Here is a 20,000-nt window from a genome sequence, read left to right on the forward strand (position 1 = left end):
TTAACGTCGCACGTTTTTTTTTCACATTTTAATTTACAACTTTGCCTCAACGGTTCGGGTTCGATCCTCATACTTACCTTTTTTTAACCCCCCCCCCAACGCCGGGTATCCTTCGCTAGTTAATATTAATAAACAAAACTGAATAAATAAGTGTGAGTAGCTCTTTATATATATATATATATTTAACGTTTAAAATATCTCAAAGTAAAAAACCACTGAATTTAAACGAGGTTGTTGATAGTGCTCAATGAAAAGAGCAGGATATCATTTTATTTCATTTAGTTTAACAAAATTGCCATAAGTAACTACAATAAATCTACTGTTTCTGTGTTAAGACTAAAAAGACATCGTCAGGTTACAATGGGCTTACTAGAGGCCAGTCATTTAATAAAGATGAAAACCGAATAGAAAAAAGTAGAAAAAATAGAAATAAAAGGAAAATTAAAAAAATTTATGAGGGCTTTTTCGGAAAATGGTGCATCTAGATGTGTTTTTACTTTAAGTAGGAGTAGCTGGTTTAATCGGTTATAATGAAGGGATCATTTTTTACAATTCTGTCAGTATGCCTACGTGCGATAGCTTTTTGTGTTGTTTTTTTTACATAGGCACCACCACTTATCAAGGCCAAGAAACGACTTGAGGATAAGGGTTAAAGAATGTAAAGTAGAAATTGGACAATATAGTAATCGTTAGTAATGGAAATTCGGTAAATTTGTTAATAAGTGGGACGGCTCATCAAGAACTTGTTTACGTTAGACTTGAAGACAACCATATTGTAGTCAGTTGGAAAGCAGGAAAACGGAAGACAATTCCACAGGCGTGCAGTTCTAAGAAAGAAGCTTTGTTCATGGAATCTACGTTAAGGTTTAGGCACAGATAACGAGTGGGGGGGAATTATTGATAGTGTTTACAGCTAGACGAGTGTTTCTTGTGAAAGTTTGGCGGGGGTGGGGACCATAGACTGAAGCTCAGTCGAACACTTTCCATGAAAATAACGATACAGCAGAGACAAACTCGCAACATCTCTTCTATGAGATAGAGGTTGCAGGGAAGAGAAAAGGATATCTCCTATGAGACTACAAAGTCTATTTTGAAGGTTTTAGGAAATAAAGAATTAATTAAATAAAAGTCGAATATAGAAAGGGAAAAGGGAGTTCAGTCATTTTTAGTCTACATTCGATATCCAAGGTAACGAGTTCATATGTCTTCAATTTCATGGTTAAATTTGTTGATAATAACTTAGATTGGAATAAAAATAAGCATTTGGTTTTAAATCCTATTAAAATTTATTGTAAGAAACCTAATATTTTAAGAATTAAATAATCTGTTGTTTTGGCAAAGTACGTTTTTTCAATTATATTTCACTCTTTGTGTATACCAATCTTTAAGAGTACAGTTACATTCCCACATTCAAATATTTATTTTTCATACAATAAAGCTCCTCCATGATGTTAAAATTTCAGTACATTTTTTAGGATCTGCTTCATTATGCAGAAGAAAATGTTGTTATGTCAATACCGTCTTTTTTTCAATGCGTATACTCTTCAGAAAAATTAGAAATTCTTTTCTTAGATAAAAAAAAAAGTGCATGACAATATAATGCTGCAAAAAGAAAAAAATGATCATTGCGTGTTTGTTCCGGGAGCCATTTATATATATATATATATATATATATATATATATATATATATATATATATATATATATATATATATATATATGTATATATAAAGTGAAATTGTCTATGTGTGTATCTGTTTGTATGTGTACATTTCCCTACCAAATTACTCTGTCAATTTTCAGTCTACAGACTCAAGATTTGACATAAAGGTATTGAGGTTTTCAACCAGAAATTAGCCGTTCAATTAACTGACCTTTGAAGTCTCTACCAAACTCCACCGCCAATATTTCGTCTAAACACTTGAAATTTTAGATGCAGATATCTTACACATGGATCAAACTTTTTAATTTGATTTGAGCCCGAAACAATAAATGTTAAGGGGTCAAAATTGGGATCAAAGTTTAAAAAATTTGACCTCTCAGACAATTTTTAATCTAAACATTTGAAATTTTACATAAAGTGTATTCAGACATAAGGCAAGCTGTTTAATCAGTTTTTGGCCGAAAATTTGGCTGCCAAGGTGTCAAAGTTCAAAAGATTTTACCTTTGCGGTCTCTAGCAAACTATGCAGCCAAGGGTCTAAGCATTTGAAATTTAACATAAAGGTATTCAGACATGCAGCAAGCTTTTTAATCAGTTTCACGCAAAAATTTGGCTGCCAAAAAGTCAAAGTTGAAAGAGTTGACCTTTGCTGACTCTACCAAACTCCTCCGCCAAGTGTGAGTCTAAACACTTGAAATTTTAGATGTTGGTTACCTGGATATGAGTCAAACATTTTAATATATATATATATATATATATATATATATATATATATATATATATATATGCGCAAGAACTTATGAACAGTAAATATGGTCTGAGGAAAGCCGGACTGAACTGCTAGTGTGTATATATATATATATATATATATATATATATATATATATATATATATAAAATTTTCCTGTAATATATTCTTATATTTTTTGCGATTATGTTTGACATAGCAAATTCTGATTAAGATTTTTCTTTTTTTCAGGTTTTCGTTTTTCCCTCAGAAGAATTTGCCATCCGAATTTGCCAAATCTGCATCTGCTGTGCTGGCCACTTCTGTGGACTATGGAACAGAGTCTTCAAGTCGTGGTACCGCATTAATCCACGATCTTCAGAGACGAGTGGAAATATTAGATGAGAAATTATATGATATTCAACAACTCACTTTACTTAAGGTTTGTCCTTTCAATAATCTTAAATGCACGCACATATACGGTGTAGCTTGAAAGATATTACAATGTAAGACAAGAAAACAAAGGCCTGCATTAAAATATAGGAAACTTATATGATCAAAATATAGGAAACTTATATGATCAAAGACATGCAATGAAGAAAACGGTATACCCCACCTCCATTAAAATTCTACCTATGGAATGGTTAATAAATTCAACTATATTTTTGTTTTTTTTACAAGGGAATCACCACTAGTCAAGGTCTAAATGCCACTCGAGGATAAAGGTTAATGAATGTAAGGTGGTAGTGAAGTAAGCATTAATTGTGTACATTGGGTAGAATTTGAATTATTTAAGGAGACGGCTCAACAAGAACTTGTTTACATTAGACTTGCAGGCTTCCAATTTTAGTGCTGAAAAAGATTCAACCAGAACTAGCTTCATACTAACAATGCTGTTTAAGTGTTGTTTTAAGGAGAATTGCTTCCCAATACTCTGCAAAACCTCATCAGTAGGTTGCTTCATCAGTAAGTTGCTTCATCATCAGTAGGTTGCTTCATCAGAAAACCTCATCAGTAGGTTGCGGTAAATTCCCCGTATTTTAGAATTCAGGTGATCATTCATGTCTCTCTTAGTACAGACCAATAAATCACCTGTGCATCATGAATAAGTTCCTGGAATGTGTGTTAAATAAAGAAGTCGTCAATCAAAAATAATCTCCTCAGTGACATGCGATATGGTTTCCATTCTGCTAGCTCTACAGCAGGTGTGCTAACGATTATATCTCATAGGATTAGCAGATCTCAACGGAGGCTTCCTTTCCAGGGCAGTTGTTCTTGACATATCAAAGGCTTTTGATAGAGTATGGCATAAAGGTCTACTCCACAAAATCAGTTACAATATAGCTGGAAATGTCTTCTTAATTATTAAATCATTTCTCTCTGATACCTTCATAAGAGTAGTGGTTGATAGGCAGAAATCAGAAGCTTACAATTTTAATGTTGGAGTCCCTCAGGGGTCCATCCTGGACCCAACTCTCTTCCTGATCTACATCAATGATTTTTCAAATCACATCCTTACATCATTCATAAACATTTATGCTGACGACAATACCAGCTATGACAACACTTCAAAGGCCGTAAATGACCAAGTTCTCTCTGATTCTCTCTTCTCTGATCTTGATCATGTAGTAAAATGGGGAAAAGGGTGGCTGGTTACTTTTAATGCATCTAAAACCAAGCTTCTATCTTTCCATCACCAACGCTCTGAACCCTGTTTGGCATCAATTGAAATGAATGGCTCTCGTCTTGGAGAGGCTCCATGTTTTGACAAGCTTCTAGGTCTGACTTTTACTCCTGATCTGAGATGGAACACGTACATCAAATCCGTTGCCAAGGCTGCTGGGAAAATGGTGGGATCATTCTATCGCTCCAGTAGATATCTCACTGCTGATGCAATTCTCTACCTGTATGCGAGCTAAGTACGTCCAAGGATGGAGTACTGTTGCCACATCTGAGCAGGAGCTGCTAGTAGCTTCTTATCCTGCGTTGACAGAGTTCAAAATAGACTTCGTAGCCTAATATGGGATTCCCTTGTCTCTTCCCCGCAACTTCTTTCCCATAAAAGAGACGTTGCAAGCCTGTCTTTGCTTTATTGTTATTTTCATGGCAAATGCTTGTCTGAGCTGCAGTTATTGGTCCTCATTTGCCAATCTTTCATGAAAAACACTTGTTTATTTGAAACCACTATTGATAATGTCCCCTACATTTTATCGATGCTTAAACTTAAATTTAGATTCCATGAACAAAGCTTCTTTCTTAGAACTACACACCTGTGGAACTCTCTTTCGTTTCCATGCTTTTCAGCTGACTACAATATGGTTGCCTTCAAGTCCAACGTAAACAAGTTCTTGATGAGTCATTCCCCTTAAGTAATCCAATTCAACAAATTTCCACTACTAACAATTACTACGATATTGTCCCATTGTCTGCTGTTCACTCATTAACCCTTATCCTCGAGTGGCCTCTGGGCCTTGATAAGTGGTGATTCTTTTGTAAAAAAAAAAAAAAAAGAAAAAACATATTGTAATCGGCCAGGAATTAGGTCAGTGGAACAGTGTTCTAGGAAGCTCTAAGAAAGAAGCTGTGTTCATGGAATCTGCATTTAGATTTAGGCACAAATAGAGAGTGGGGGAAATTGTCGATAGTGGTTGTAGCTAGTTGAGTGTTTTTTTTTTTTGAAAGTTTGGAACTCAGACAATACAATTACATTTCCAGAAACATGAGCCATTCACTTGGTTGGTGACCTGCAAGGCTGTCAGACATGCCAGTCGAGGTTCCTCTCTCAACAGACAGTTTGGTAGAAATTGGGCCATTTTGGTGGCCTTTCATCTGTCGGGCTGAGGTATTCGTCCTGAGTAGTTTTAGGAGATCCACCTTCACGGGCCTTACCTCCCCTCTTTGTGATAAAGTAAGTTTATTGCTTACTAACTGAGGCGTCCCGATCAGGGAATACCAACGAGGTTGCTTAGGTAATTTTTAATAGGCCGGGCTAGATCACCATCAAATCATAACATACCTTTCTTTTTTTTTTTTTTTTTTTTTTTTTTTTTTACACAGTGATCACCACTTATCAAGGCCCAGAAGCCACTCAGGGATAAGGGTTATTGTAAGTACATTACGTTAGTGAGGAGATTTTCTGAAATGTTTACTTAAGGGGGCGGTTCATTAGGAATTTGTTAACATTGGACTTGAAGACAACCAAGTTGTAGTCCGGTGGGAAGCAGGCAGACGGAACAGAGTTCCACAGGCGTGCAGTTCTAAGAAAGAAGCTTTGTTCATGGAATCCGCGTTTTGATTTAGGCACAGATATAGAGTGGGGGAAATTTTTCACAGTGGATTCAGCTAGACGGGTGTTTTTCGTGAAAGATTGGCGAGGGGGGACCAGAGATTGGAGTTCAGACGAACATCTACCATGGAAATAACGATAAAAACAAGGACATACCTGAAAACATAAAAGCTAGAATATAAGATTTTCACCCCAAATTACAAATGCTTTTTAAATGAATAATTAAATGTGCCCCCTACAACTGTTATCTAAATACAATTAAAATTGTTACAGACCATTTTATAATGAACTCGCATGAAGAACCGACATTGCTCGGGATTAATTAATTAACATGGCAAATATGTTGCAAATAGTCAATGTTTTAAATAAACCAAAATTGAAAATCAACATTCAAATATAAGATATAAATAAATTTAAATCTTAAAAAAGAAAATGAGCTTAGCAAATATTAAAATACTAGCCTGGGTGCCTGGCGTTGCCGGGGTGTTTGAAGGTTTATGTTGAGCAAAAAAAAAAAAAAAAAAAAAAAAGCGGTAACAGGCAGGCAGGCAGGCTCGTACCTCTAGTGTGAAGGAGGAAAAGAATGTGAAAAAAAAACCCAAAAAACGTGACGTCTTTGCTGTTGGGTCCATCGCCAAACCGGAAGTGGCGAAGGTTTAAATTAAGACTAATCAATTGAAAAGAGACGTTCGAAAATATCGGCGAAAAATGCAACCCCTCCTTGTAGTAAACTGCCCAGTTGAGGGTGAAGGAATTAATATTTTTAGCCAATTTTTCGATATTTGTCACCCAAAGGGTCAAACTTCAAAACGATACCGATTTTGTGAAAATCCATCGCATCTGTCGAAAGTTTTAGGCAGATATACATGATGATTGCAACGTTTTGTCAGACGAGTGCCACTCCCTCAGACACTTAAAGTCCATGAGCCCATAAATGACTTCCATCGCCACAGAACCATTTTAATAGACAAATGCCTGAGGGAGTATCTATACACAGATGATGTTACAGAGTCTTAGCTTTGTACGACAGCTAAGTCTCTCTCGGTTCAAAATGTCCGTTTTATGTTTTTTTTTAAATCAGATTTGCTTCTCCTATCAGAATATAGATATACATACATACATACATACATAAATTTAAACAGACAGGTGAGATTTATATAATAGAAGATTAGTGATTTTTTTTTAAACGTCTGGATTCCGTGGTTGTAAAATACACTTAAATATATTATAATTCATGCATTTATTATTTTAGAGCGAATTCGCTATCGATTATTATATTGTACCTAATATATAGAAGTGATTTCAAGTTAAAAAAAATAAATAAATAAAATCATGACTTAGGTGCCATCAGCTAGAATTGAAACCAAAACATATAGCTCGACAGCATTATTCATTACTGTCTGAGCTAAGTTCATAAGCATATAAAAAGTTAAAAAATAATGTTGTTAAAAGTATAAATGTATATTTGCGCATGCATAGAAGGAACACGTTTAGTCAACTTACACCTGCCAAGTTTCAATTTTTTTTTTTCTATTTTGATCCATTAACAGCTATCTTTATTGGCTAAAAAGAACAAATCGAATTTATTTCACAGGTGCGAATCCCCTATATATCAAGTTTGTAGACCAAAAATTGGCAGAGTAGTTTGGTAGAGACTTTGTCCCACACGGCCAGACAAAGTCACTGTTATATATCTATATGGATTATCTTAAGGTCTTACACTTTAAGTGATATCTTTTTTTTTTTTTTTTTTTTACAAAAGAGTCACCAAGGCCAAAAGCCACATGAGGATAAGGGTGTATGTAAGGTGGTATTGTAGTGATCATTAATGGTGTAAGTTGGATAAAATTTGATTATTTAAGGAGACGGTTCAACGAAAACTTGTTTACATTCGATTTGAAGGCTATGATGTTGTAGTTGGCCGGGATGCAGGCTGGCAGAAAAGTGTTCGATCGGCAATCAGTTCTATCTACACCCATATTGATATTGCTCACTCATTGGCAAAGTAGACATGCATCGCCTCCATTCAGTTTCCAGGGACAATAGATACCCATTGTAAGGGTAGTTGTGTAAGTAATTGTGAAGCAAGAGTTACACAATCCTCAGCCACATCTATCCTGAGTTGGTACTGTCTAAATCTAGTGGCAAGGAGTAAACCAGGCGACTGGGAACAATGCTACGATAAGGGAAGAGCACATACAGCGCATAGTATTCCTAAATGGTCACCCATCTGCTATTGGCCAGGCTTAACGTAGCTTAATTTTGGCGATCTAACGACAACCTGTGTGTCGATCTGATTATCCCATGGCAAAATGGAACGTTTATGAAATAAGGTACATTTTTAGTAAAGGGTGCTGGAAAAGATCCGCTACTTTTTTTTTTTCTCTTAAAGAGTTGAAACTGAAACTGGTCCTTTTTTGAAAATAAGGAGAGTAAGGGGAGTGAGGGGTGCCAGCTCCAATTCTGAGCAGTTTTAAAAGTAATGGATTGAGTAAAATGTTGTGTAACCATAACTAATTGAGTATATGCACTTTATTATTTTTTTTCTACTTGTGAAGTTTTCATAATATCTTATGTAGTGGCTGGTATCAATATCTATCGTATAGATACGAAACATGAAAAATAAGTATAATAAAAAGGATACAACACTAACTATGGCGTAAAATGTCACGAATAAAAAAAAATTAACAACAACAAAAAAAATATGTTCAAATAATAAAAAGATTTTTTTTTATATTTTATTGTTTTTATTTGATCGTTCTGCACTTCTCGTTTAATACAAAGAAAAGAGCAACTGTGGACGGAAGGAATGGCTACTTGACAGTAACTGTCATGGATCCAATCACTTCTTGTCGATAGGGCAGAAAGTTACGGAGAGAGGGGGGAAATGCGATAGAATAGAAATAAAACAAAGTGGAAAAAAGACGAAGCAAACGTGGAGGTGATCATTTTTATATTTAATAATGATAAGAATATGAAGAACGCGAAAACAGAAAAAATAAGAAGAAAAAAAAAGCTCAAATGTAAACGGGACAAAATCATAAGCCACGTTTGCTGCGAACTGACGCCCATGTTGTGTGTCTATCTTTTTATGGGTTATTCTTCTTGAGCCATTTTTTTTTTCTTTTCCATGTTTTTTTTTTTTTCTTCAGAGATGTGAATGAACGTGTGTTAAATTTCGACGCAGATCTTTTTTGAGATGGCAAGCTTTTCTCCTCTTTCAATGCTTTGCAAAAGTTATTTCGTTTTTGTGTGTGTGTGTGTGTGTGTGTTTTCGTTTATTATTTAGTTTTTGACCGGTTTTTAAGGAATTGTTCCGCCATTTATTTATTTATTTTTGTTTTTTTGATTTGCGGACTGCACTTTCTGGTGCCACTTTATTCATTCATCTTCGACCATTTTCACAGATTCTCTACAGCACTTATGTTCGGGTATATATATATATATATATATATATATATATATATATATATATATATATATATATATATATATATATATATATAAAGAATATTGTGCCGAATTTCTCATTTTCTGTTATTCTATTAGTTGAAGAAATTCCATCAAGCTTTTGTATATGTTTAGCATCTTTCCCTCAGAGAGACTGTGGGGGGGGGAGATGACGTTTTTTGGCAGGGGCGGTCCAGGTATATAGATAACTGTCCTTTTGACCGGACATGTAATATTACTTACATTGATTCTGTTTCTTTCTTTCTTATGACATGTTAAGTGAACTTCTTACCTAAGAACAAAAATATACTACCTTAATGGAAACAAAAAAAAAAAAAACATTTTTTTTATAATGTTGAGTGGAGGTCACTTCCATATTTTTGCACCTTAAAAAATAAATTCCGAACTATTTTTTTCTTTGCTTTTTTTTTCTAAAAGTATAACTTTTCATTATTGGTTATTATTTGTAGTTCGATTGTAGATAGTTTACTGGTAAGACTTATTCTTTCTCATCATCTGCAGTATCATCATCATCATCATCATTATTTAGTTGTTGTAGTTGTAATAGTATCACTGCCATCACATAATATATATATATAACATTTATAGGTTAAGAAGTGTCTTCACACACACACACACACACTCTCTCACCTATACGCACACATATATATAGGTGAGAGTGTGTGTGAAAGAACATTTCTCAACCTATATACTCAAGGGTGTTTTGATATACAGACTTAACATTTGGTATATAGGATATTCAGACATGTGGAAAACTTTTTAATCGGTTTGCATTCGGAAAAGGGAGATGCTAAGGGATAAAAATTGAAAAATTGGTACTTAAGTTTCATCGGATTTCTATCTGTTTTTCAACTGTTTCACGACTGCGCATGCACAAATCGTTCACACACACACACACACACACACATATATATATATATATAGTGGCGTCAAAAAAGTCCGCACTTGTCATGTTTTTAAAACCGCAAATTAAGCTAAATTTCATGTAACTGTTCAAACAACCTATACCCCATTTGATTCGTCTTTTATTCTTCTATAATTTTACCTGTTCATATTTGACTTTTAATTGAAGTATCCTAGTATTAAAGTCAATTTAAAAAATTGACTTTAAATCGAGAAGGCAAAAAGAAACTCCACAGCAACAAATTCGCTTACAACCAGCTTAAAATATTAACCTTTTAAGCAACAAAGATCTCTAATCGTAATTGTTGTTGTTCCAAGTTATACAACGTAACATTTAGTCCATGTGCCCCGACTTTTTCTTAGTTATCGTCAGGAGCTCATTAATCTCCACCTTTCTGGTTTATCCAATCAAGAAAATTGCCGCAGTATGAAATGTGGTGAGAAAACGATATGAATTACTGTGCAAAAGCATCAAAACACCGGCAGTGTTTGTGATGCCCCTAAATCTGGTTGTCCTAGAGTTACTTCTTACAGGGAAGACAATGCTATCAAGATCTGCAGCCTCAGAAACAGATTTGAAACGGCTCCCCAAATCCAACAAAAAGTCTTCTCTTTCCACAGTTAAGAACAGATCGAAGGAATTTAATTTGCGAGGCTGTGTTGCAAGGTGCAAGCCAATGATTTCTGTAAAGAACAGAAAGCGCCGTTTGAACTTCGTCAGATGCAATGAAGATCATGACTCTTGGTTGAAAGTGCTTTTTAGCGACGAAAGCAAGTTCAATAGGCTAGACAGTGATGGTAGGCAGTACATCCGTCGAAGGAAGGACAGAGAATTTAATCCTAGGTGCACAGTTTCAATGCTGCAAAGTGGAAGGTTTAATTTTGGTGTGGGGCATTATTAGTGCCAATGGTCCAAGGCCTATAGTTCGCTTGCAAGGTTGAATTAATTCGACCAAGTACATTAATATGTTGACTGAACATTTTCTACCTTAATTTGGTCGGAATTTGGATGATAATTCCATCATCGTGCAGGATAATGCTCCTGTTCATACAGCTGGCAATGTTAAGAGGTTCCTTGAAGGACATGATATTCCGTGCTTGAACAATCTCCAGACCTAAATCCTATCGAAAACGTATGGCATTACATCAAGCAACAGCTACGCAATGATAAAATTTAAAATCTGGGAGAACTTTGGACAAAAATTTAAGTTTTAATTAAATGTCCTTTCACTGGAGTATTGCAGCAGACTAATTCAAGGAATTCCGAAAAGATTGCAGGCTGTCAAATTGCAGAAGGGCTACGCTACTAAATATTAACTAATTCATTGTGTTCCTGTTGTATTTGTGTTGCATTGATATTCTAAAGTTACATTTAAATAACAATTTTCCACTGTGCAGAGTTTCTTTTTGCCTCCTCAATTTGAAGTTATTTTTTTAAATTGACGTGAACACTAGAATACTTCAATTAAAAATCAAATATGCACAGGTAAACTTATAGAAGAATAAAAGGCGAATCAAGGGAGGTATAGGTTGTTTAAACAGTTACATTTACTTTAGCTTAAATTTGCGGTTTTTAAAAAAATGTCAAGTGTGGACTTTCTTTTTGACGCCACTGTGTGTGTGTGTGTGTGTGTGTGTGTGTGTGTGTGTGTGTGTGTGTGTGCATATATATATATATATATATATATATATATATATATATATATATATATAAAAGTTCTTCAAGTTGCAAATATCAAGTTTTCTCAGTGGGTAATTTATTACTTTTTGAAAGGTATCCATTACAGCAGTGGTTCTCAACCTTTTTTACTCATGGACCCCTTTTCCCTTCTTTTTATCTTGGTGGACCCCTTTATAACTATTGGTTATAAGACAATCTTCTATTTTTCACTAATATAAATTTGGAGGTTTTAATAATCGAAGAAATATTATATAATTAAGCTTTATTTTTAAATGAAAACTAATTTAATGCAAATAAAATATTCTACAACAACTATAATAATTATGATAATAATGATAATAATAATTCTGTGGACCCCAGAACTATTCCATGGACCCCTAGGGTCCATGTGGACCCCAGTTGAGAACCCCTGAATTACAGCATTGTTTCATATTGTAACTAATAAGTCTACAAAATTATGTTATTGCTGCATAGTTAGTCACTTACTCTACAGATGTTTACCTTATATATTTAATCATCCAGAGACAGACTCTTTTGCTGTATCACAACTCTTCAGTGTGGCTAGACTAACAACTACTCCACCACCTAGGCGGCAGTCGATGCTTCTAACCATTACGCTATTTGACTGCTGCTTAGATGGGCATGTGAAATTACAATGATCAAACATTGTCCAAACGCCTAAGCTCTATTTGTTTACACAAAGAACATTGCATTATATGCTAATGGCAGTTTATTATTTCACTCCCCAATATGCTCAACCCAACTCATATATATATTCTCTCTTTCATTTTATTTCAGTCGAAGTTCTAAGAAATCAAGGGGCCTCTTCGCTGGGGCTAACACTTAATCTCTATATGAGACATATAGATATTTCATTAAAGTTCTTCTTTATCTCTCAAACACTAAATTGAAAACATTATTTCTCTCTCCCCAATTAACCATTTTAAAATGTTTTAGTATATCTTTCTTTGTGGTCTTTTGGTCTTCAGGACAAAATACATTTAGTCTGGTGGAGTATCCAGCTTGGTGCTGTTACTTGAAGCAACATCACTTGCAGAAAGTACACCATCTATATATATATAAAAGCGAAAATGTGTGTGTGTGTGTGTGTGTGTGTGTGTGTGTGTGTGTGTGTGTGTGTGTGTGTGTGCATTTTTTGTGTATGTCTGGCAAAAGCTTTTGGAGGAGGGGGCATGTATTCTCCAAACTTTTTATATGCTCCTTAGATTATAATATCTAAGATTTACGAAACGAGCTTGCATGTATCTTTAATTTCGGCGACTTTTATTTTTTGGTTTACGCATGTTTGTTTGGCTTTTCAGTATAAAAGCGAAACTGAATCCGTAACATAAGGCAGCTCCCTGGCACTCGTGACAGGGACATCCAGAAAAGCAGTGAGGTTTGATCAATGTGGCAAAACCCCTTATATCAGACAATCGCTATTCAGGCATGGGAAACACAGACACTGTCTTGCAGCCAAAGTTAAGTTTCCCCATATGGCATAATGTTTGACCTCATTAAATTCACGCACCTGTCATATAACTTTTTAGTTGTTACATTAAAACGTTTTTCATTTTTCTCCCTTCGTGGTCGAGCAGGTAAGATGTCAGTTTTTTTTTTCTTTCTTTTCCACCTTCGCGTCAAGGCTTCAGGTTCGAGCCTACCTTCCTACCAAAATTGTTTTTTCTTTTACACCCCCAAAGCACCCAGGAAATGCTGGGCACCCCAGCTACTCTATAATATAAATCTTATCTATCTGTTTAAATGTATGTATATATATGTATGTGTATGTATGTATGTATGTCTGCCTAAAACCTTCGACAGAGGCGACAGATTTTAACAAGATCGGTATCATTTTGAAGCTCAACATCTCGGACAACAAATATCGAAAAATTGGCCAAAAACATTAATTCCTTCACCCTCAACTCGGCAGTTTTCTGCAAGGTGAGGGTCATCATATCGGTTGTATTGACTTCGCCTAATTTTAACTTTCCGAACTTCCGGTTGCGTCATGGAGTAGGGGTAAGATGTCAGATTTTGTTTCACTTTCTTTTCCACTTTCGCATCACGGGTTTGAGCCTGCCTGCCTACTACTACTTTTTTTTTCTTTTGCTCAGCACACACCTCCAAAGACCCGGGCAACACCGGGCACCCAGGCTAGTTCCTCATAAAAGCCAGTATGAGTTAACCATACCAAGGAGATTTGTGCTGTGAATATTATGTTTTTTTGAATATATAGTTAGAGTATCCTTGTAGGCAAAAGTATCTTTATGCCAGGTTGTCCTGATAAACCTCTGTACAGAGAAACCCTAGACACTCGAGGACAGTGTTTAGTAAGCATTCAAGTTCTCTAAGTAAAACAAATAATTGTGCTTACCATCATGTTTGTATCTATTTCTTCCAGTTTTTTATCGTTACCTTCAGTATCTTTTTTCCTATATATGTTTTGTGTTCAGGGTGCTTTTTATTCTTCTTCAGTAGCTGTTGTTTTTTTTTAACTTTTCAATTTGTAAACATTTTTTAATTATTTTTAATATGTAACAATGTGAGGGTTGTTTTTCCTTATTTTTTTTTAGTATTTTTGGTTTTGCAAGTTTAAAATCATACTTTTCCTTAATTTTTTTCTTCAACTACTTTTTGTATGTGTGTGCGTTTTTCATCTTCACTCTGAGATTCAATATTCTTATGCATGGATATTTTTTTCCATTTTTACTTTTTTCTTTTTTCGTTCTGATCCAGATTCCGATGTTTTGTGGACTACATAATGTTTTCGTTTATCTTCCTCCCACGACGGGAAGATTAGACACAATGTCGGAAACGTTAGATTTGAAGAGCAAGTACTCTAGTATTCTAGAGGAAAAGCACTCTGGCTGTATAAAACTTGCCTGAACGGCCTCGTTGGTATTTCCTTCAGACTATTAGCAATTAACTAACCTTTTCTCAAGGGGCAAGAAAGTAATAATAAGCGAATATCTTCATGGAAACTCTACATCATGTAAGACTGAAAAGAAAAACGTTCTTCAGTTGATGGGTTCTCATAATGAAATAATGTGAAAAGAAAGAAATCTTATTTCATTTAATTTCAAGGCTATGAACATAAAAGGCACCAATTGCATGTGTAAAAAAAATTTAAACAATAGTCAAGATGGCAAGATTGCAGATACGTAAAGGAAAAACAGTGAGCAGTTTTTTCCAGCCGTGATACAAATATACCTTTTCTGCTTTCCTGGTTCTCCTTAGTACTATTATTTCTTTTTGTGGCATATCAACCCTTTTGGGGAATCATTTAATGCTGAAAGGAAAATCCATACAGTAAAGCATGCATTTCTACAATTAATAAAATACAAGTTACATTTGTATTTATAGGATAGAATAATAAAATTGTCGCCCTAGAAAAAACGACATGATTCCACTTCCGTTTAATGAAAACCGGCTTTCTTTTTTTGTTGCAAACCATCTACTAGTTGGCCAGTTGTGCACAAATCCCAAGAGTGATAGGACCCTTCTATCATGTCTGAAAGTGACACAATGTTCAACGAATGAGATTAGAGATGTGCTGCTGTACAACTCATGCTTTTTACCGATCCAAGTTATGACAACAGGACCATTGCCAGCCCCCTCAAAATACAAAGCCGGATGGTTCAATACCGCTTGAGGGTACAGCTCAACGAAGTTTCCGGCCACAGTTATGATCTTTGGTGTGATTTTAAGTGAGGGCCACATCATGCCACCTCACATCTTCAAAGTCAGCTTGAAACTAGTAAAGTGTATTAGATAAGTTTGGTAATTCCCCAGTGCAATGAGGTGGCTTCTGGCAGATCCTCGGTGTGACAACAGGACTCAGCATCAGCCCACAAGTCCAAAAAGATCCAGGATTGGCTCCAAAAGGAGGGCTACGATTTTGTACCCTTCTCTCACTGGTACCCCTCTCCTCTTCGACCTGAACTCGCTGAACTACTATATTTAGTCATACATCGAGAACATCACCTGCGAACCCTCAGCAATCCCTAATGGGGATCTCCTTCGTCACATACGAGTCAAACCTTGGTTACGGACCCAATTGTGACCTGTGCTTGTTCTTTGCAGGGGACTCAGTTGATCTGGTCGGAATCACTTAATCTTCGGGTTGGTAGGTCGCTGCTTTATCGGTCTGTCACATTGGAAATGAATCAATTTTCATGCATGCGAAAGAAAGACAGAGTCAATTGGTTCTATTCTACTGGTTAATTCAAGTTAGATTTACAAAATATAACTTATATACAATTGTTCAGATGTTGAATTTTGACAAAACTCGACCGAGTCTCAGTTAGATTTAATTACTCTCAGTTTTGCTGTGTTGAAGGTCGGGGAGAGAGGGGTGGCGACGACTCTTCAATTAGTATTAGATTCGCTCAAATCTCAGTTCCAACTGCACTCCAACTGCAGATCTTAGCATGGAGACCCGCTTATGTAGTCAGGTCAGATGTAGGTCTGGTTACCACCTAGACCAATCACCAGTAAGCATGTCATCTCAGATGGATCCCCGATTTCCTGCGTGTGTGCCTGCAATCTGCCGATTCCTCAGGCCCCAAAAGGTCAAACTCATAACCTCAATTTCCGTTACCTATTCTCACGATGACATATGTTGCCAGTTTTCCACGAATCAATATATGTCGGTTTCATAAAAATAATAAAATTCATTATTTTCAGCAGGGTTGGATGCCGATACCCGGGCATACAATAATGCTTAACAAATAAAACAAGCATATCTGCCCGGCGTTCTCCAGTATTTCGGGAGTCTCAACCAACCCCCCCAATGGGGGAGCTCTACCGCTCCCAGAGACGGTCACGTCACACACCAACATGACTTCTCACAACACCAAAGCCAGCCTGATTGCCAAGTATTCACCAAGCTCCTGCCAGCGCTTGTGATATGCTCTCAGTTCCGGACCTGTATCGAGACAGTGATTGAGGCTGAAGGCGACTACATTGAATAGATGCCAGCTCTACTACATAATCAAGCTACCTGAATTGATTTTTTAAAAGTTTTGAAATAAAACTGTCATATTGTTTTCTTTAGGATGACAAATTTATCATTCCACCCTGTACAACTTTCCAAATTTTATTATCCCATAATTAAACATTGTAGAATTTGAACTCAGCAGAAATCGCTTTCATAGTATGAAGCTGTATCTATTGAAATAATCATGCCGTTTGTAATGCTGAGTTCGAGTGATTCTTCACTTTAGACGAAGTGTAACATATTTGTCTTCTCAGTTGTTTAGAGGGTGGAGTTTAAAATTTCTTGATGTTTATGAATGATGTTGCTTCTTATAATTATGTGTCACAGACCTATCTCCATTGAAGACTGCATGCAATATAAGACTAGAAAAAGACCCATTTACTTGTCTTTCTTCAGTTGCTGAATTCTCCCAGTTTCCCCTCCAGGCATCTTCTTCTTCAACATATTCATTCACAAATAAAGACTCGAAAACAATAAAAGGAATTTTCATTGCTTGCTTTCATTTTATGTTGTGATTTTCAATCCTCTTATAGTATTCATACTCATTCAACTGACAATCTGTCAAAATCATTAACCTTTATCCTCGAGTGTATTTTCAGCCTTGATAAGTGAATGCCTTATCAGTAGAGCTGTGGCAACAGCATATTCTTTTCATTGTTTTGACTCTTGAGTATATATCCCTTAGTATCTTATATGTTTTTATATAGACGGATGTGGTTCTTGGTTGATTAAGTGTGTCAGACTGTGTCGGATATATACCCGAGAGTCAAAAGAATGAAAAGAATATTATGTTGTCACAGCCCTACTTATCAGGAAAAACCTATATTTAAAAAAAAAAAAAAAGAAATATTTCTTAAAGAGACAAGAACAGTGTTTTGCTGACTTTTGCTGGCTTAACATGATCATCGTAATTGTCTGTATTTTTGAGATGAGGTGTTTTCATTGATTGAGATTGTCGGACTGACTTCCTCATCTTGGTTGTTATTGTCACAACGTTTCGGCCGACGAAGGCAGTGAAAAAGCAACATTCAAAACAGAGAATCAGCAACTATGTCCCAAAGCCTAGCTGGAGTCCGAACACGGTACCCCCCGTAATAATAATAAAGGGTTGAGTTCGAGACTCCTAACAAACGGTTCCCCAGTTCGATACAAAACACCTGACGGAGGCCGGAGGGCAAAACGGCCGAAACGTTGTGACAATAACAACCAAGATAACATGATCATCTTGACCTTGAATGGCAACAAGAGTAAACGTCTTTTCATTTCTATTTTCTTAGGAAGAAGAGCTGAATGAAATTAAGTCGAGTCATGACAGGAGATTGGAACGATTTCAGACGTTGCAAACCAACTACAAACATTTGAAAGACCAGTTGAAAACAATAGAAGAGGAAGAAGAACTTTACAGGTTTGTGTTTTTGGAATATAATCTAAGCTTTGCTAATTTAAAAGATGAATGTATTCCCTCCCCCCTTTCTTTCTGTACATCTATACAATATTTTTTATTAATAAATATTAATTATTTTTGCCTACTAGTGTTTCATGCTTATGCAATCATCAGTGTAGGAAGTGATAATTACTGCCAGTCGAAGGATTCAAACTCAGTCACAAAGTCACCTTTTACTCGGCAGTTTGGTATTAAACCCCTAGGCCATCATGGATCAGCACGGGAAAGGAAAAAGAATGAAGGCAAACGAACAGATATAGAAAGCTAGTTAGTGTTCCACTACAGACGCTGCAACATTGTGTTAAGCTACACATATATATTAGGTTGAGAAGAAAGTTTTGTGGACTTTTGTCTGTTTATATTGTTTTCAATCGTGTTTAAATGTCTTTTTAGATATTTTTGCTCGTCCATTTAATGAAATCTTCTTTTGAAAAATTTAAAAAAAACATGTTTATGTAACCTCTTACTTTTAAACTTAATTTAACTTTTATTTCCAAATGTTTGAAATTATGTGTCTTTATATATATATATATATTAGTCCTCGCGCGAAAGTGCAGGACACAAAATGTTTTAAATAATAATATTAGAATAACAATAACAAAGTCTTTCGCTAGCGAGGATTACTATTGAGCGTAACCAGTTACACACTCCTTTTGAAATTTTCATCTCTATTTTTTTCGTTATCTACTGAATATTTTTGATGAAACCTATATGAAATATGTTCCTTATAAAATTGTAAAGATTTTCTATTCTGAAAGAAGTTTTTAAAAAATTAATCTAAAAAAGTTATTTTAAAGTTTTTGTTAAAAAAATTCAGATTTTCTTATTATTCAGACATGTATGACAAAGAGAGAGTTGCAAAAAAGAGTTGTGGAGTGAGGAGAATTACAAACTGAAACAGAATATTCAGACCTGTAATAATACAAAGAGAGTGTTGCAAAAATGAGTTGTGGTGTGAGGAGAAATACAATCAGAAATAGAGAGTAAGAGAGTTTTTATAAATACATACAAAATCACATTCATCTTTTTTTAAATCCAAATTAATAAATTAAATCAAATATAATCTTAAAAAGGTAAGATACAAGTTAGAAAAGCATTTCATCCAAGGCATGAAAATTGTTAAACAAAATGTTTTTACTATAGGCTTTAAAAATAAAGGTACAAAATTCAATTTGTAATTTATTTATCTTCAAAGTGCACTTTTATACATTTTACAAAGTAAGGTATTAAATTTGCATACCTTACTTTGTAAAATTTATAAAAGTACACTTTGAAGATAAATAAATTTCAAATTGAATTTTGTACTTTTGTTTTTAAAGCCTATAGTAAAAATATTTTGTTTAACAATTTTCATGCCTTGGATGAAATGCTTTTCTAACTTGTATATATATATATATATATATATATATATATATGCAAGCGGACATTGTTAAATATAAAGGAGATACTTGACTTTATGATTCTTTTTTATTTTTTCGATTTTCCGTATAATCATTTTATATCAAAATGTTAATGAAAGTTTAATAGTTATCACAAGTGTTTTCGATTCGACTGTGAATCATCTTCAGGTTAAATTCATGGAGTTCATGAGGTGAAAGTGAATAGGAGCGAACTCCGTGAATGGTATATATTTTTAATAAAATTATATTTAATAATGTCTGCTTGAATGAAAAAATGCCGCCTAAATACCAATATGCGCGCGCACACACACACACACACACACACACACACACATATATATATATATATATATATATATATATATATATATGAGAGAAAAAGAGAGAGGAGGGGAAGAAAATTGAAAAGAAAATTCCAACTCA

General features: G+C 35.0%; 1 protein-coding gene across 2 annotated transcripts in view; it reads left to right on the forward strand.

Moving 5' to 3' along the window:
- LOC145249691 (centlein-like) overlaps window positions 1-20,000 on the forward strand; it is a 1,118,615-nt gene that overhangs the window by 653,859 nt on the left and 444,756 nt on the right. For both annotated transcript variants that reach the window (XM_080111490.1, XM_080111491.1), the window contains exons 9-10: window positions 2,643-2,832; window positions 18,011-18,138. In XM_080111490.1, the coding sequence (XP_079967616.1) occupies window positions 2,643-2,832; window positions 18,011-18,138 (318 nt within the window). The remainder of the gene's footprint in view (window positions 1-2,642; window positions 2,833-18,010; window positions 18,139-20,000) is intronic.

The sequence above is a fragment of the Euprymna scolopes genome, chromosome 28 (assembly GCF_053919585.1).
Source record: "Euprymna scolopes isolate OS-2025 chromosome 28, ASM5391958v1, whole genome shotgun sequence".
NCBI classification, from domain to species: domain Eukaryota; kingdom Metazoa; phylum Mollusca; class Cephalopoda; order Sepiida; family Sepiolidae; genus Euprymna; species Euprymna scolopes.